Below are 18,410 nucleotides of genomic sequence, written 5' to 3'. Positions count from 1 at the left end.
TTTTATTAGCCTGGCTTTAGCAGTTTGCCATGTAGCATCCTGATTGGATGGAAAGACCTGCTACCAGGATCCCACTGAGGATTTCAGTATACGGAGAAGATGGAGTTAACGGAAGTTAGAAAAGCTGACTTGGAGAACATATGTGAACCTAGACTGAAACTACTCTGCAATTTTTGGTATTCGGTATAGATTGGAGAAGTCTGCTTTGCATACTCTTCTGAAAAATAGAACTTAAAGGAAAGGTTGACAGGAAATATGTTAATTTTTGGGAATGTATGTTCTCTAATCATTTGAGGAGTGCTCTGGCACCTTCTAGTCTTCCAAAGAGTAAGGGAAGAAAAGAATTCAGATATTATAGAAACATTTTTGACTGAGCAAGCAGTTTAGAAATATTCACAGAACATATTTAATTCTGAGTGTTGAATTTGCATTCAAAAATAAATGTAGAGGAAATAAGGTTAAGATGCTGGAGGAGGAATGTATCTTCCTAAATGTAGCTGGTAAAAGCTTTAGATAAATGTAACTGCTTTCATGGTTTTTTTGTTGCCTTGCAGGTAGGTTTGAAAATTCTTCTGCTCTGTCCCTAAAGCAGAGTAGAGGTTTGCTTTAATAAAGCAGCATCAATATTGCTGTGTTACATATTGCTCTGATACAAAGGAAGAATCTTTCCCTCTGCCAAAGCAAGATGCTTGCATCTTGAGTTCCCTAGTGCTACTGAAGTAGAAATAGTTACATTGATGTGAGACTGCTGTGCTCCCCTCAAGCTTCCCCACTCCCAACTGGAAGATTGTGGTTTCTTCCCTGTGTCTGCCCTCTTCTTTGAGCACTTGCTGATACATTGTTTAGGTGGGAGTGCTGGGCATATATCCTGGCTCTGTCCTGGTTGGATCTCTGCATGGGGGGTGAAAAATAACCCCACAACCTCCTCACAAAATCTGAATTGACAAATAAAGCAGAAAGTGTGATACTGGTTGGGGAAATTGGGGAGCAAAGTTTGACTTTAAAAACCAAAACCAAACACACCACACGCTCACATACACATACCACACACACACACCTCCCAGTCAAACCAAACCAAAAACCACCAAACAATTTTTCCATATACCATTGGAGCAAATTGCAGACTTTAGAAGAACTGTGAGAAATTATTTTCTTGACATTACCAGCAACAGATGCATTTATGCATTAGGAAATGTTCGTTTAAAAGTACAGTCATCCCATAACAATACCTATATAGTTCCGTAATAAGTCATAAGACAAAAAAATATGATAGTCATTCTGAGCCTAGACAGTGATGGAGCCTTTCTTTCATCTGAGCTACAGTTTTACATCAAGATGAAAAATAAGTTTGGCACACTATGCATGTACATTTGTGTTATCACTGTTGCTCTCGGGATGCTCATACTTCGCAGTAGCTGTATGACTCTACTCCTCTTTCAGTGCTTACATGCCATTTAATTCTGTCAGCTTGATTTAGGTAACTTTCAGAATCTGAGTTTTCATCGGATTCATTCAGGTTTGCTATTAAATTTCATCTGAGACAACAAAGCCCTTACAGGCAGGCATGACGTTTTGGCAAGGCCCCAATAGGATACTTAGCTGGTGCCAAGTCTTTTATTTTTCTCGGCTATCAATGAAGCTGTTGTGGTAATGTGGGTTTTGTGAGCTGTGAGAATTTATGCACACAAAGGGACCTGCTCTTTGCAGGGAACACTGGGAGCCCTGAGTCCAGGAGGAAGGGTAATTAAAGTTAATGAACCAGGGTAACCTTTCCATGGTGATGACCACTACCCTGATGGTAGGTAAGGGTCAGGGACTATTCCCATTTTATAGTCATGCTTCTAACTCTGCTCTTTAATTGGTGTTGGATTAAAAATTGGCCATTATCTCCATAATAGAACTGGTTTGTGGATTTTAAAGGAGTTTTTCAAAGCTCTGTGAGTCTTTAGTGGTGTGTTCTTCTTGGTCTTGGCTTTGTGTTTTGTGTTAATGCAGTCTAAAAATGAAGTATTTTTAGCATTTGAGACCAGATAGCGATGTTTCTATAATGGGAGCAGCCTAGTTATCTCTCCATGTCACAACAGAGACTTCTTCCTTAAATGCTTCCCCATGTTCAGAGGCTTCATATAGTTTTATCAGTGAGTCTGAGAAGCCTTCAAACTTGCTGTTTGCAGAGCAGTTGGGGGGTTTAGGTGACAGACTCTGAAGATAGGCCTGAAACAATGATTTAAATCTGTAACTCTCTTACTTGCTTTTGTGGCATCAGGTAAGTTACTTTATGCAAAGTATTTCACTGGAAGAGGATTTCATGGGTGAAGTAAACTTTTCTAAGGGATGGACTAAACAGAAAAGCTTTGCTGTGGCTGTCTCAGAAGTCTTCCTAATATATAGATTTTGCACCTAACAGGCTACAAGCTGAGATGTTATTGATAGATTGAAATGCATAGCATCCAAAATGTTAAATATTGTTCATTTGTCTGTCTTGAACTTTAATCAGAAGGCGGTGGGTTTGATTGCCTCTTATGTAATGTAGAAATAGCAAATGACTTCTTGAGAGTTGTCTATCAATCCTAAAAACTTTGATTACTAAATCAAACCACATTTCTTTGTCTCAGTGACTAGGTTCCATTCAGAGAGGAGCAGTGTTTTAAGTAAGACTCAGTTTCAGTTTCTGTTCTGATAGTCTGTCTATTTCAGACGTGTTTTATAGGTATTAGCCTGTTTAAAGACATTCTCTTTTTAAAACAAAATTGACATGCTCTTCCTTTTTTTTAATAGAAACTGTTTATTTGTTTGGTGGCTGGGATGGAACTCAGGATCTGGCTGACTTCTGGGCATACAGTGTGAAGGAAAACCAGTGGACCTGTATATCCAGGGATACAGAGAAAGAGGTAAGTTCCGCAATTGTACGTATTGTTAATAAATAAATGAACCGATGCGCAGAAAAATGCCGTGCTTCTGAAGTGCTTGTATTGATGTGTAGCATGCAGTGAGAGCCACAAAATTCAGACCTTCAAGTTCTGAGGACTTCTGAAATGCTTACATTGGGAAAATGTGAGATGGATGTCAATTTTAAGTGTTAAGATTGCTGGAGGGGAAAGGTTCATTTCTCAAGAGCAGTCCAATTGGCCAGAAATCAGTTCAGCGAGTAGGACATGAGTTAAATAATTTGGTAGGACTGAACAACCAGACTTGCTAATAAATGTTTCAGACCTGATGGTGGTAGTGAGCCTCAGAACAAATTGTTTGGGTTTTTTTAGCTTCTATCAAAATGTGTAGAAATGGACGGCTAACAGACAGAAATGTAGAGGACAGGGTAACTGCCAGAGGCCACACAATCCCGAGAGCTTTTGTGGTGTTCGTTTGAGCCACTTTCCTTGGCCTGTTTTGCTCAGTATTTGATGTATGAAACCTCTGAAATGGATGTTGCTTGGCTTATAAGAGGTAACAAAAAAACCCGCATCTGAGACCTTTGGCTTGTGTAATTCACTTCACTGTATGCTGTGAAGCATTGAAGTTTCATGTAGTTACTGTGTTTTGAGTTTGTTACTTGTTTGTCAGAGCATAACTTCAGGAAATGCATGCAATCCCTGCTTGAAGGTATCAAAAGTTTGAGATTCCAGTACTTTTTGACAAATTCAGGGGTTGATTTGCTTAACTATTTGAGAGAAGTATAAAAACATCTTCTTTCCCATTTGTATTTTTCCAGTTTCTTGTTACAGCTTATTTTGTGAGCTTCTGTACCTGATGAAATAACACTTTAATATTAGCCATTTTTTCCTGGCAAAGGTGTTTAGAGGTTGTAATCAAATAGGACAAACAGCCTGAGCTGAAAAAAAATCTCACAGTAAGGCACTTCCTGTAGCCTTCAGATCTCAGTGCCTGTCATGCACTTAACGTTTCAAACATCCTTTATAAAATGGGCTATAATGAAACCAAATGTGATATTTTGGTTTCTATCATAATAGAGCTGTATAAAGATATAAATATATTTATAACTATAAAAATATAAACTTCATATCCTTGTAAGTTGGGATTTTTCACTCTTAGCCCTTTCATCACTGCACATGGCTACTTGTATGTTTACTGATAACGCTGCTGAAGCTGGATTTTAGTCTTCCAGGGCGCAGTCCTGTAGGCTGTGCTTCTGTTTGCATTGAACCAGGGGGTTTACTATTTTTCTCACTGTTTACCCAACAAGTAACCTCCTTAAGATAAGGAGGGGTGTGTGTGATGTAATACCAAGGGGAAATTGGGACTCTTATTGACTAATGGTAAAGATAAACAGCTGGACTTCCTTTCCTTTGTCTCTCTTTATAAAGAGCTTGGGAAAGTGAAGAACAGACATAGAAAAGAAGGCATGACAATTTTAAATCTCTACTGTTACTTTCCTTCTTGCTTTGTGGCTGCTTAGCATATACATTTGGCTAGCTCACGTTGCAGTGAAATGGGGCCTTCTTGGCAAAAAACGGGTTACTGTGCTTTCTTCCTGCACAAACCAGTGTGGGTAGTTCTGGTATTTAAAGGATTAATTTCCTTTTTTTCTGGGATCCTGCCGCATCCAGTTGAGCTTCTGTAAAAGCTTGGGAGGCCTGGCTGGGATGCAAGGCATCAGCAATGCCAGGAGCAGTGTATGTTTTCAAGTTCCTCTTGTCTGACTATAGCAGAGTAATGCCGGGATGGGAGAAAGAAGGGCTGTGCAAAGGAGAGCTGTGGAGGAGACACAGTAGAAGAGTCATGGGTTGATATAAAAAGTGGCAATAAAAGAATTTGGGAGGAAGAACAGTTACAGGGTGCAGTGGAAGGTCAGGAAATGGAAACGGAAGATGGGAATTGGGCTTAGAGGAAGCAAGATAGGGGAATTAAAAGGAAAAAAAAATGAGTTGAATGGGGAATTTTGAAGAAGAGATGTACTTAGAGACAAGTGTGAAGAAATGTGTGTGGCTTTAGAAACGGACTTCTAGAAGGACTCTCTGCGTGGATGTAGTCTGCAGTGGAGTTCAGAAGGCGGCCTGCTGAGGCATAGTCCAGTGCTTTGGTGACTTACTGAGGTACAGTGAACTGGCAGCAGCTGTACTTGCAAACCACCAGTGTGTTGTTTTGGGTTTGGTTTTGTTTTGTTTTGGATTTGTTTTTTTTCCCTAAAGAGATCTGGATAAAACCTGATTTAGAAATGAAAAGGTCAATATCAAATTTTGAGAAGCAAATTCAAAAACAAAGACTCCAGATGTTTCTCTAATAGGGACATTGACTGTTCACAAACAATTTGCTGAAAGGAAATGTCTGTTGAAATGGAATTTTTAAAAATATTCAGAGTAGGTTTCAGTAGACCTTAGTCGTATTTTTGTGTTGTACTGTGCTGCTGGTTCTGCTTCTAACTCTTTTGTTCTGATTAATCGGTAACAATGGTTAAATTAGCCGCTCAATAATTCAGCTTGGACACAAGTGGAATATAGTAAAAGTTGCATGTTATCCAGTGCTATCATAGAAGTTATGCACAGTGACATTTTTGGGATAAAGGTACTGGTAGCTTTCGTTGCAGTGTGTTCTGAAAAGGCTGTGTGACCTTTTTGGTAAACTCTGTTGCTGCTGTTTTTCAAAATTTGTCACTGAGCTGGAGATAATGTGTCTCTGTTACTTAAAGTTGCATTTGTGGTTTTTAACAATTAGACTACCAATTTTCTGTAGTCCTTTTTACGTCAGGAAAAAATGCTTGTAGCTCTGCTGGAGTAGCTGATCACTTACAGTCTCAAAAAGAGAGTCTGGATGACCTGCTTGCAGCGTTGGGCTGAACCTCCAGTGTGTACCATAACTGCTGACAAACAAAGCCACCTGAGAACTTCCCCGCCACCCTTTAGTGTATGGATCCATCAGGGCTCCTGCAGTTCTTGTCAAATCACCCTTCTCCAAGACTGCATCCTTCCAAGGGGATGCACTGTGGAGCAGCTCATGACCTCTGAACTGTACCCACAAGTTCCATCTCTTCTGTGGAGCACTGGAGTATGCAACAACTCTATGGATCAGTTGGCATGAAGTATTGCTAAAACATGTTTAGTCTAAGAGCCTTTAAGGGTTTTTACCCTGAACCAAGTGGAATGTTCTGACAAATGCAGTTGTCTCCAGGGTTTATTAGTGGTTGTAGATCAGTAGACCTTTCTAGCATTTGGGAATAAATAGTTTTGAAAAAACCAAGCCTTGTTGTTCCTTGGGCATTTTGATTCTAGGCCAGTGTCAATTAATAGAGAAACCTAATGTGTGTGTTTTGATGTCTAATAGTTCTAGTTTCCAAGCAGCAGCTTTCTCTTTTGAAGGCTAATTTAGTGAAATTCAATACAAGAGGACACTAAGTGAGCCATTGGAAAGAGTTTGCTTGGTGTAAATTTGTAGTTATGTGGATTTTTAAATAGGATCAAAATGCTGGGAATGTTGATGCCTCTGGGGTTTTGATAAATGAGAATGAAGAAGCGTGATAGTTGGTGTGTTTTGTATGTTACTAGTATTCCTATACTTTGTTTCAGTATTCCCTAGAGACACCAGAAGAGATACAGGATCTCCCTTCAAACTGTGTTACTGCACAAATCGGTAGCTTCTGTGGTGCATATTTGTAAATATGGTATGTTGACTTATCCTAATTCTGACTTTTTAAGAGGAAAACCCTGCTCACAAATCAGCTCTGTGCAGGATGTGGAAATTGTGCAAATGAGTTAGGTTTACGTGCCGCTGTGTTTCTCAAACTTTTAAAGTGTTTCTTGCCAAAGACAGAAGTGAAGGTCTTGTCATGGGTTGAGAGGATAAATAGTTTCTCACAATGAAGGGAAGTGTAGGTCAACAAGTGTCTACTGTTCAGTAGGTTCAAAATGATCTAGAAAATCAATGTATTGTAAGGTGACAGTTTGCTGCTAACACAAAGTGCTTTTCCAGGACACTGAAAGTAAAAGCTGACAAGTATAGAAAGCTCTCACAATAGTGAGAACTGGGGTGAATTTCATCTGCTATTGTGTTTCTAGTTAAATTTTCTATGGTGTCTGCATGCATTTCTTTACATTTGTTGACGTGTATGAATTTACCCAATGTCATGTTACCACACAAGCATTTTATACATTTGTAAGAGTTTGTGACACCTATGACTGTTTTTTTTTTTTTTTTTTATTGTGATGCAGACATACGTAAGCTTATCTATGTAAAGCTTTTACCCTGTGCTGTTTCCAGTGTAGTAACTGAACTAGTCTCAAATATTGACTCCTTCCCACAGATGGTGATACAGTTTGGAAGACGCTTTAAGTAACTCGAGGGTTTTTTGTTTCAAATACTGTGATGTTTATGGGCTTGAGATCTAATATACTGAATCTGCCATGTTCTGCTTCTGAGTAGTTCCAATTGTACAGATGCTCAGTTGTACGAGATGCCTGGTGCCACAAAAGCACATAGGGAGAAAGCAGCTGTCCCCAAAAGCCTGCAATAGAAACTTGGATACTGCAGATACACCTCTGAGCCAACTTCCTAAATAGTGTAAATGCCTAGAAAAGTAGGGACAAAGAAGGCAGATGCTGAAGTGAACCAAATAAAAAGTATTCTAGGCTGGTCCTAAATGTCACATGCTAATGTTTTATTTTCCTCCCTGCTTAGTAGCATAATGGTTTTAAAATGTTCTAGCCAGTAGTCTTTCTCCAAAATGTTAGAGACTTTCAGATATGGCTGACTTAACTCTCCAGTGGTTTCCACACAGAGCCTAAAACAAAAAGACCCTGTTGAGGGCGAAGTACCTAATTTTTTATTTTGCATTTTTTAAGTAAACTTTTGAAAAGGTTTTCAGCTTTTAAAGGTAACTTATTTGCTTGTGCTACCTTGTGTGCCTAGGGAGTTCTGTCCTCTTAACCCTTGTTTATCTGTCTTTTTTAACTTTGACATTTTTTTGAAGAAAAGTTCACCCATATTTTAAAACAGCTCTGGGTCTTAAGTTATTCAGTTCCATCACTAGGTACCTGTTGTTCTTGTTTTCAGCATGAAAAAGGTGCAGAAAACCAGCCAAACTTCAGTTATTCCTAATACCAGATGTTTCAATGCGCAGAGGTTCCTTTCTTCCACATGCTGGTATTTAAGTCAGTCTCATAGAGAAGGGAGTACTTAAATAAATGCATTATGCACAGCGTTGTGAAGGCTGCAAAGCTTTGGCAGTTCTGGAGCTTGCGTGTGCCAGTCTTCAGATTATACGTGGATTTCCAAACCATTATAAAGCCTCCAGTTGCAAAAGGTGCAACCTGTAAACTACTTTTACACCTTGAAGTAATACATCATGCATAGTTGATTTGTGGCGTTTATGTTCCGATAAAAATCACCACTTCTAGCTCGTGATGAGTTTACCGCTCTGATCTGGAATGCAGGTTTAATTTACTTGTATGACTTTATTAGGAAGTTATTGCATCATCCAGTTCCCTGTTAATTGCAGATGAGGCAGTATACAGAGACACACTATGGTGGCTGAGAATGTGTGTCCAGGAAGATGACACATTCTTGAACTGCTTAAAGTATTACAGCATTATCAGGTAAGGATTTAGTGAAGCAATCAATAGTGGTATAAGGAACGCTGATTTATATCCTTTTGGGTTTTAAAGACACAGAAATACATACCTGTAAGAAAAGAGACAGCTGGAATCCTTGGAACCCTGCATTTCACACTGAATGGATGGGGAAAAAGGATTTTAAAGAAATGTGGGGGTAGAAGGTGGGAGGAAAGCTTATTCTCTTGCCAGCAGGGTGAAAGTAGCTTCACACACCAGTCAACTTTGCCTTGGGAGCAGAGTAGTCTTATTTCAGCTGGACTGTGAAAGACTTCCGTTACATTAACGCTCCTCAAGCTGTACAAATAGAGAAGTCCCCAAAGAAATATTAGTTATCCCAACATGGTAACATAGGGGAAACATTCTTAAGTAGTGTAATAGACAAATCCTTAGCTAAATTGTCTGGGTAATTACATGCTTGAAAATGTAACTTTTTGTGGACCTTGCTGCTAATAATGTATTTCTGCCGCTGGGTTTTAGAGGTAATTAGGACTTAAGCTTTCTGGACTGTCTCAAGAGCATGTACTGGCAAAATGGATAGTGCGTTGGTATGCGGAGCTGAAAGAGCCTAATATGTTTAATTGGACTTAATGACAGGGCATGTATGTGATGGAGATTTTATACTGGGATTCAAGAACTGTTGCGTTCTAGTCCTTGCATTGCCCCGTGCATGCTTTGTTTTCAGTACTCTGTCTCTAAAAGGTCTTCAACATGTGCTTGCTGCCTTATGCTTAATTCTTCTTGGTATAGGGAAGAGAAGTGTTTAGCATGGTTCTTTGCAGACCTCCAGTGAAAACACTTGTACTGTTTCTTGGCTGACTTTCGTCTGTGTAGATTATTGCAGAATGGGAGATTCCTTGTTTCTGAAACTATGATACAGCAAAGGCTAGCTGTGTGCTGCACTTCTGGTGGTAATTGATGTGGTTTCTGCAGCTGGATAACGAAGTTATGTTCTGAAAGGTTATATAAACAAAAGTTTCAGAAGCTACATCTTTCATACAATCACAGAATGGTTTGGGTTGCAAGGGGCCTTAAAGACCATCTAGTTCCAACCCCTTGCCACGGGCAGGGACACCTTCCACCAGCCCAGGTTGCTCCAAGCCCCGGCCAACCTGACCTTGAACACTGCCAGGGATGGGGCGGCCATAGCTTCTCTGGACGGCCTGTGACAGTGCCTCACCACCCTCACAGGGAAGAATTTTTTCCTTATATTTAATCTAACTCTATCCTCTATTTTTAAAACCATTCCCCCTTGTCCTGTCACTACATGCCCTTGTACAAACCATTCCCCCTTGTCTTGTCGCTACATGCCCTTGTACAAAGCCCCTCCCCAGCTTTCTTGTCGGCCCCTTCAGGTACTGGCAGGTGCTCTAAGGTCTCCCCGGAGCCTTCTCTTCTCCAGGCTGAACAGCCCCAACTCCCTCAGCCTGTCTTCATAGGAGAGGTGCTCCAGCCCTCGGATAATCTCTGGCCACCTCTGGACTCGCTTCAACAGGTCCATGTCCTTCTTACATTGGGGACCTCAGAGCTGGATACAGCACTGGGGGGGGGGGGGGGGTGTCTCACCAGGGTGGAATCTCACAAGGGCTTTCCTCAACTGTCACTTGGTTCAAAAGAAGACATGGCAATCTCCACAGTTCCGTTTGTTTTTTTAATGTAGAAAATATTCTATTCTCATATATATATGTGGGGTTTTATCCTTTGCTATGTTGCTGTAATAGCTAATAGAGGAAGCCTGCATTAAGCTGTACTTACTGTCTGTATCCTAGAGATGGGAATCTCATAGCCATGGGTTAGCCCAAAGGGAAGAAACATATAGTCACTTTTATGACTTTCTGACACCTCTGGATACAAACTACTCCTTTGTCATCTGTTTAAGACTGTCTTCACTTTCTCAGAAACATTTGAAAGCCTGTGAAAAAGTATTTAAACTTAAAATTTCATGTTTATCTATCACCAGCTTTTCAAGGACATTTAAAAAAACCAAAACAAACCTTCAAAAATTCGAGCCTTGCTGCATCTTCATCTTTGTGGCTAAACAGTTCAAAAAATTCTTTTCAGCCTGCTAGCCTGTTAGTCTGCAAGTGTGACTGTAGTTAAGCTGAAGAGTTTGCATCTATGGAAAAATCTCTCTTGGCTGGACCTTCACTAGCCATTGTTACTGGTAATGAGAGGACAGCGTGAACTTACGATGCATGCAAAAATGACCTCATTCAACATCCTGCAATTGTTAATGGGGTTAGTTAAATTCGGCACATGAGGGATGTTGTCCTGAGGGCCCATCTCTCAGAGCTGGTGAAAGCTCTGGTTCTGTGGTGGGTCGTCTGTTGTGTTTCATCAGTGTTACTGAAAGCAAAGCCGAGCAGTCGATGTGTAACAAATCAACGACCTTCTTGTTAAAATTTAAGAAACTGTAATTTTACTCATGTTTCATCAGTGTGAATAGTGCTTGGTTTGCAGGTTAATTGTGCCTTTTGTTAGAATTAGCACAGTATTGATGTCCTTTTGCTGCAAGGTTGTCTTCTACTAGGGTATTACTTCAGTGGTTCTCCTGTTTGCATTTGTAAGGTGAATCACGTAGTCTGGATGACATATTTTTGACTGTAAACTAAAGCCTAGACGAGACCTTCATATGTGTTCCTGCAACCTTATTTATGTGAATGAAAGAATGAATTCACACTCTTTGTGTATTTGAAGCTCTGGGAGTTTTTCCCCCTTTGTTCCACTTGCTTGCCTAAAAGTTCTCTTGGTCATAGGATGCCTTGATTTGCTGCAACAAGAGATCCACGGTGTTATGCGTTGCTGGAAGGCCTTGATGATACCTTGGTGTGAGAGCAAGCCAAGTGAGAGTGCATAGCTCAGAAATGACCCGGGAATGCGGCTCCCTGTGCTGACAGTAACTCAGGCATTGGTTGCCAATGTTGTTTCTGCACTGTAGTCAAACTCGCGCAACAGATATCAGAAGCAGAATATTGGGGCTTCGGAAAGTTCACGCGTCAATTCATAGGGGGCGCTTTATTCCTTTAGAGGTTTGTTAATCAGGATTCATCAGAAGCCCATAGGTCATGTGTTAGTTCATTCCTCCATGAAAATAACTTGGAATTAGTTGTTTCTGCAAACAGTCCTGCAGGAAAACTAATCTTTAACAGGTAATCAGTCTCATGGGAACAGCACGTTAAGTATCTATTCATTTTCATAGCAGTGTTCATCTGCTACACTGAATCTGCTCGTGTGTGCTGTGGTGAACCTGCAGTGATCACTGAAGGATGCAGCAAACTGTGAGTAAAGTTGTATGTAGGACTGGAAGGGATGGGCCCCTCATGAGTCATCAAATCCAGTCCACTGCAGTCATAAGGATCAGGATGTATGATCTCTGAGCTTAATCTTTCGATTTATAAGCTCATTGAAGAGTCTTTCAAAAATAGAACACTGGGCCGTTTATTTTTTACTTCTAGTCTAAGCAGGGAAAGTCTCTTTGTGGAAGGCTCATCTTGAGGCTGTGAAGTATCAACAGTGAGAAATTAGGACTATCTGAAATGTCTGCATGCTTTTAGGAAGAAGAAGAAGAAGAAGAAAAAGCTTCATCCTGTTAAATTTTGTTTTCTCACCTTAGAGATGCATCAAGACAGTGTGCTAAAAGCTGCCTCGGACTTTAATTTGCTCCATCAGGTCTGAGTCAGATGCCCAGAAAGGACTTTGGAACGAAATCTATTTCGTTGCATTGCTATAGGAGGGTACTTGTAAGCAGATTAGGCATAGCTCAAATACTATGTCAACTGCTGACCAAGGGATATCTTCCTTGTCTTAATTATGGCTAGACTTATTAATAGTTAATTATTTGCAAATATTTGTCAAACCTTTTGGTATTCAAACCTGATATTTGTTGTAAGGCATTTAATTGTTTTGTGTGAAAAATTGTGGACCTATAGCTTTCCAGTACTGGTCCTGGCAAGTTTTAAGTGTTGTGATTCTTAGCCAGATTCTGATCTATTTAATAGGCCTCCCAAAATATTTATTGGCAGAACATATTTAATTTGCATACTGTCAAATAATATTCTTTATAGCTAAGCACAGCAGCTGTAAAAGGAAGCTGGAATACCTGTCATCTTTCATGAATAATAGCAAGAGGATCTTGGAGTGGAAATGCGTGGCTGCTGACCTAGTGTAACTGTTAGCTTCATATGCTGCTTTAAGCTTCTATAGAAGGCAAACTTGCAGAGTAATTGAATGAATGGAGTGTACATTCAACATCCAGGATATGTTATTTTGGAGCTAGACTCCCATCTTGGGCTTCTAGAAATATTTGAGTCCCAGTTTAATATTTTGCTGTGGCTACCCAGTGTGACATTCAAAGGTTTTTGTTTAGTGCTAGAGCTGTCAATCTCGGACATCAAATGACATGCGTAGCACTGATTTCTGTCATCATATATGGTAGGAAAAAGTAGCGGAATATGCTGTTTATGGGATGGTTTTGGGTGCTTAGGGAACCCTTATAGACAGTGCATACCCTTAGCTGTGTGCCTGTGTTGGGCTGCTCTGGCCCTGAGTACTGTCGTGATGCTCCTGTTGTATGACTGAATGTGCAAGACCCTGCTCCCTCTTGGACTTGGTGCTGCTGGCATGTGGTCAGTGATTGCAGGGGTGTTAGAAGCAATACATCAGCCTCCGCGTGTTTTGGGCTAATGGGGAATACAAATGCCCTATGCTACTGTAAAAAGCAATAGATGCAATTCTTCTGTTAGGTTTCTGACACTCCTAGGTTATAAGAAAATTAAAATGCCTTCTGTAAGCAACTTCTATGGGATGAAAGTGTTTTGTTTTGTGTATGGCTGTAGCTATTTCTCTTGCTGAATTTAGTACTTGCCTAGAGTAAAGTCGTTTTGAGCTGCAGCTTAAATACTTGGGGAGTACGCTTTAGCTGAAGACTGGCATTGATACAGCACTAACAAGCTCTAATCTTAAAAATGTATAGACTTGAACGAATGCCAAGAATAATATGCATTTCATTTAATTTTCAAGATTGTGGCGAACTTTCCTTTTTTTTTTTTTTTTGAGGGGCGTGGAATGAAGGAGGAAGTGAATTATACTCTGACAGTGGGAAATGAGAGCAATTAATCTCTGCAGTTGTGTATAGGCAGGAGGGGCTATTTGTTGCTTGACAGAGTGCTCTCAGAACTGGAAACAAAGTAGGTTGTTTGTGTCTTTTTATGTCCTCGTCCTAGTTTGCTGTAGGACAAGAGCATTTACCTCATGACGCTTATTTTTGAACTTTATACTGGAGGCAGTGTTCACATTCCATTCAGTCTTTTACAGCACCGAGAAGGGAGAATTAGTCAGCTGTTCTTTGTTTTTATTTCCCTGACTCTTGAACAGGGTCCAGGCTTGCTCCTGAGGTTTTTCATCTGGATCTGTTTGAATAAAACAGAGTTTCTTGCAACTGAAACCCCTTTATTCATAAAAGGTTATGATAACCAAAAGAGGCCAAGCTTCCCCAGTTTTTGTTTGGGGGTGGGTGGGATGGGGAGTGGAACTGGCTTCCTGCAGTCCTGTTCGCATTAAAGCAGTTTCATAGGACATTTATTTAAAAACAAGAAATGAAAGCTATCATGTTTGTGCCTTAGCAGAGCATGCCAGGATGCCGTTGCTAAGATGATGCATGCTGATTCTGGCATAAATAGTTGTTTGAACAGACCCTACCCTAAGGAGTTGAGTCCCAATCCTTTATCTCCTGTATAGGAACAAATCAATTATTCTAAGGAGGCAGTGTTGTCTCTTGGTGCTGTTGTGTTGCTTTTTGAAAACGTTTTGTAAGTTAGTCCTTAAGTGGGATAATTGCTTTCAGCATTTGCAAGTTAAATGAAGAAAGCTCTAATTAGATTTTATAAAGTGGCTTAGCATGTTGAGAAGGCTTTTCATAAAGTATACTGTGTATTCACTTGGCATTGCACAATTGAATTTCGCGTAGCGCTGACGAAACCAAAAAATCCTATTTGGTCTTGGTCACTCCTGGGTGCTTAAAGGATTGAAAGCCTGTCTTAGGTACTCCTAGCTATACATACTCACCCCCTTTCCCTACCATCCCACCCTCATCAGGGCATTTATCTGTATTTTAGAGACCGGAGGAACTGCATCTTGACCAACCTGTTTGAGGAAGATTATAGGAGTAGGGTACAGAAACTTGGTGTTTTGTAGCACTTTAAAATGGGGTCATGGCACATACTGTTTAATCTGTCTTAGCTGTTATTATGCTGTGCTAATTGTACAGTGGTGCTGGGTGGCAGAGAGCCATTTTGTTCAGGTTAGTCTTGGCTCTGTGTGGGTGCTTACTGAGTTCCACAGAAACTGAACAGTGCCCATGCTTAGTAATCCTTGGTATTGTTTGCTGTCCAGTAGGTTAGAAATGTGATATGCTAATGCTTTACTATTGCCTTTGCAGCCTTGGCATAAGTAGAGGGACTGGCTGAAGCAACATAACGCTTTGCTTGCCATCTGAATAAGAACTTAGCCTAGTCACAAGCTTCCTTCACGTGTGGTTTCTGCAGTGCGTGTGCCAGAAGCTTCCTGATGAGAATTGGAAAGAGTCCCCAAAGCCGGTGTTTGTTCAGATCATTTGGGTGCTGTTGCTGGATGTGACTTACTAGAGTCTCTTTAACTAAGATGCACTCTGGGAAGTAATACCTTAACTGAATCAGTTAATCAGTCCTTGAAGCTTCATCTGCAAAAATGTAGATGCTACATGTAAACAACTTTGAACACAGTTCAATGAAACTAGATCTAAAGAAAAGCAGAATCATAAAATCATAGAATGTAGTTAATGTAGGAAGTACTTAATAGAAAGTCCTTAATGAGAAGTCTTGCCTTGATTTGTTATGAGTTCAGATAACCACAGAAGCAGATAAACAGAAACTGGGCAAAACTTATTTGCCTGCTGCTCTGCTTGAGAATACTTGGATTTGTTTAATACTCCCTTGCAGTTATCAGTATGCAGGTGAAATTCTCTTTAGTAGCTGCAAATAAGTTTGGGAATGGCAGTCAGTATGTTTAGAGCAGTAGCAATTACAGCAAGTACTTCGTGTGTGTCTGCAGCTCATCTTTGGTGATAAGGCCCAAATATGAATAAGGGTATAGAGATCGTGAAGATCTGCTCACCTTGGACCTTAACTCATGGATTGTCAGCCAGCCTACATTGTGGCAGGAGGGGACAAAAGGTTGTCCTGCTCTATAACCATACTTGAGTTCTTCAGTTGTAGGTTAGAGTGTGTCATGTCTACGTGGTCAGTTTTTCTCACTTGTGCTTATAAGGGGTCAAGTTCTTTGAGTGCTTCTGGAATCAACAGACTTTCCTGTTTGAATTTGGAGGGTCACTTTCTCCATGACAAGTTGCGGCAGTGTGTTCTTTGTCTGAACAACAGGCTTGCTATTGTAACCACATGAAGTATGTGGTTTTTTGGATGAACATTTGCAGCCGCCCACGGGCTCTTGATTCACTTAACCACATGTGCCTGGAAGTGTTTTATTCATTTTCAGTGACTGTCCATATCTGTCTTTGTAAATGAACTTTGTGTCCCCCTTTGAAGTATACACAAATTACAAGGACTTCCATGGTCAAACTGAGTAGCTCCCATGTGAACACGGATTTAGGCCTTTCCCCTCTTGCTTCAAATGTCAAACCAATGTGTACCACTGTTTAATGAAGTTATTTACTTGTATTGGTAAACACGTAGATTAAATTGGAAACGTGGCAGGTTCCATATGATCTTGTAAGGGATATGCAAGAATAACTCCGGTTTTCTTTGAGAAAAGATTAGAATTGTGTGAAGTCTTCTTTATTAGAAGAAATAGCTCATGCTGTGGCGGGGTCTGCAAGTTGGTAGGGGTTGAAGTTCTTAAGTGGACTTGAGGTGATGAAGTTTCTGTGTCTGTACAGATGAAATGATCAAACTTAAAACCTTTAATAGCCCTTTAAAAAGGCAGATATTGCCCTGTGAGATGTGACCAGTACATAAATCAGGAAAGAAGACGTTTTTCCTGAATTCTTGTCTCATTTTAACATAATCTTAGGAGCTGAAATTTGTATGTTGTATACTTTGCTAGTATACCAACTGTGCTGTTGATGTGAATGGCTTGGAACTGGTATTGTGGATGCTGAGCATCTCAGCCTTGTGTCTGTACTCAGACAAATTTCAGTTGACAGTGCAGCTCTTCATGGTGAGGCAGGTCTGGAAATTAAGCTGAAGAATTATTCTTGAAAGTGCTAAAGACGTTATTCGAGCAAATGGGGCAGGATTTACTTTAGCCCATAGAGCATACAGAGGTGAGGGAGTGAGGGAAGATAGCTAGATCGGCAGGTTCAATTAAAAAACTGCAGTGACCTGGCAAAATGGGGAGAATCAGATATCACGAGTAGATCTTACAGTTTGGTCTACCAGGCAGCTGTGCCAAGGTAAATATGTGCTCTTTGGCAAGGGAGAAATGGCATATCATTAAGCGTCCCAGCTACGTAATGAGAGATGGACTTTGTCTACTGTAGTTACTTTCTTGTGAATCGGGAACAAACTTGGTGAACACACAAATTGGTACTTTTTGTGCAAAGAAACCACCCTGTGTGTTTGGAAAAGGGTCCTATGGAAGGTACTGCTTTGTATTTTCTGGGAACAGGGTAGATAGAGTATTTTCAGCCGCCTTTGTCAGCTTCCATGTGACCAAAGGCAATGAATGAACTTTTGTGGCATTTCAGGATATTATGCTAATATTTCATTTCTATCAGTACACTTTTCAGAAAAAAAAACCCCACCAAAAAACCTAACAAACCATGAAGTAACTAATCCTCAAAGCTGTAATCACTGGTGATATAATACTTCTTATTTACAAAACATGAACAATTCAGTTTACCTCTTCAGATTGTCATTTGAGTTACTGTAAACAGTTTACAGCAACTTTTTTAATCAAGAAATTGATTCTAGAACATTAGTCAAGTCTTTTGAATGCAAAGATGTAATGCTTCCTTTCGTATTTTATCCATTTTAGTGGTTTATTCCATCGGCATATTTTAAGCTTCAGTAATTTTAGCAGAATTTTTTTTACATTAAATGGTACAATTATGAAGATGATTTCTGCCCCACCCCCCCATCCCCCAGTAAGGCAGTATTTGGTAGCATTTTGAGCAAATATTATGCTGTGTTCAGTGTTGGGCCCCTCGCTGCAGGACAGACACTGAGGGTCTGGAGCATGTCCAGAGCTGGGCAGGGGCTGGGGGGGTCGGCAGGGGGAGCTGGGGGGGTCAGCCTGCAGAGGGGGGGCTCAGGGGCACCTGGTGGCTCCCTACAGCTGCCCGGCAGGGGCTGTAGGCAGGGGGGGTTGGTCTCTGCTCCCAGGGAACAAGTGCCAGGACACAGGGAACCGGCCTCACGTTGTGCCGGGGGAGGTTTGGATGGGATATTAGGAAAAATGTCTTCACAGAAAGGGTGGCCGAGCGTTGGAACAGGCTGCCCAGGGAGGCGGTGAAGCCACTGTCCCTGGAGCAATTTAAATGACATGTAGATGTAGTGCTTAGGGACATAGTTTATTGGTGGACTTGGCAGTGTTGAGTTAATGGTGGGACCTGATGATATTAAGGGTCTTTTCCAACCTAAATTATGATTGATTGTTATGGCATGACTACTTTTCTTTGACTGGAAGTGTTCTAATAAGTGGTGATTTGCTACATCTTCACCTACTTGCGTAATCTTTATTTTTCAATAGATTTTAATATATTTTTTCTTTCATACTTAGTCTTCTGTACACATTACATTTTGTTATCCCTTGAAATCTTATCACTTGTCATGTTGATTTCCAGACTGTCAAAGTCATCGA

General features: G+C 40.5%; 1 protein-coding gene across 6 annotated transcripts in view; it reads left to right on the top strand.

Moving 5' to 3' along the window:
- The window catches only part of MKLN1 (muskelin 1), a 98,321-nt gene that overhangs the window by 49,040 nt on the left and 30,871 nt on the right, over positions 1-18,410 (top strand). For all 6 annotated transcript variants that reach the window (XM_055712289.1, XM_055712288.1, XM_027798262.2 and 3 more), the window contains one exon: positions 2,779-2,891. In XM_055712289.1, the coding sequence (XP_055568264.1) occupies positions 2,779-2,891 (113 nt within the window). The remainder of the gene's footprint in view (positions 1-2,778; positions 2,892-18,410) is intronic.

The sequence above is a fragment of the Falco cherrug genome, chromosome 5 (assembly GCF_023634085.1).
Source record: "Falco cherrug isolate bFalChe1 chromosome 5, bFalChe1.pri, whole genome shotgun sequence".
Lineage (NCBI taxonomy): Eukaryota > Metazoa > Chordata > Aves > Falconiformes > Falconidae > Falco > Falco cherrug.
The sequence above is the reverse complement of the archived record's forward strand: the minus strand, read 5'-3'. Positions and strand labels throughout refer to the sequence as shown.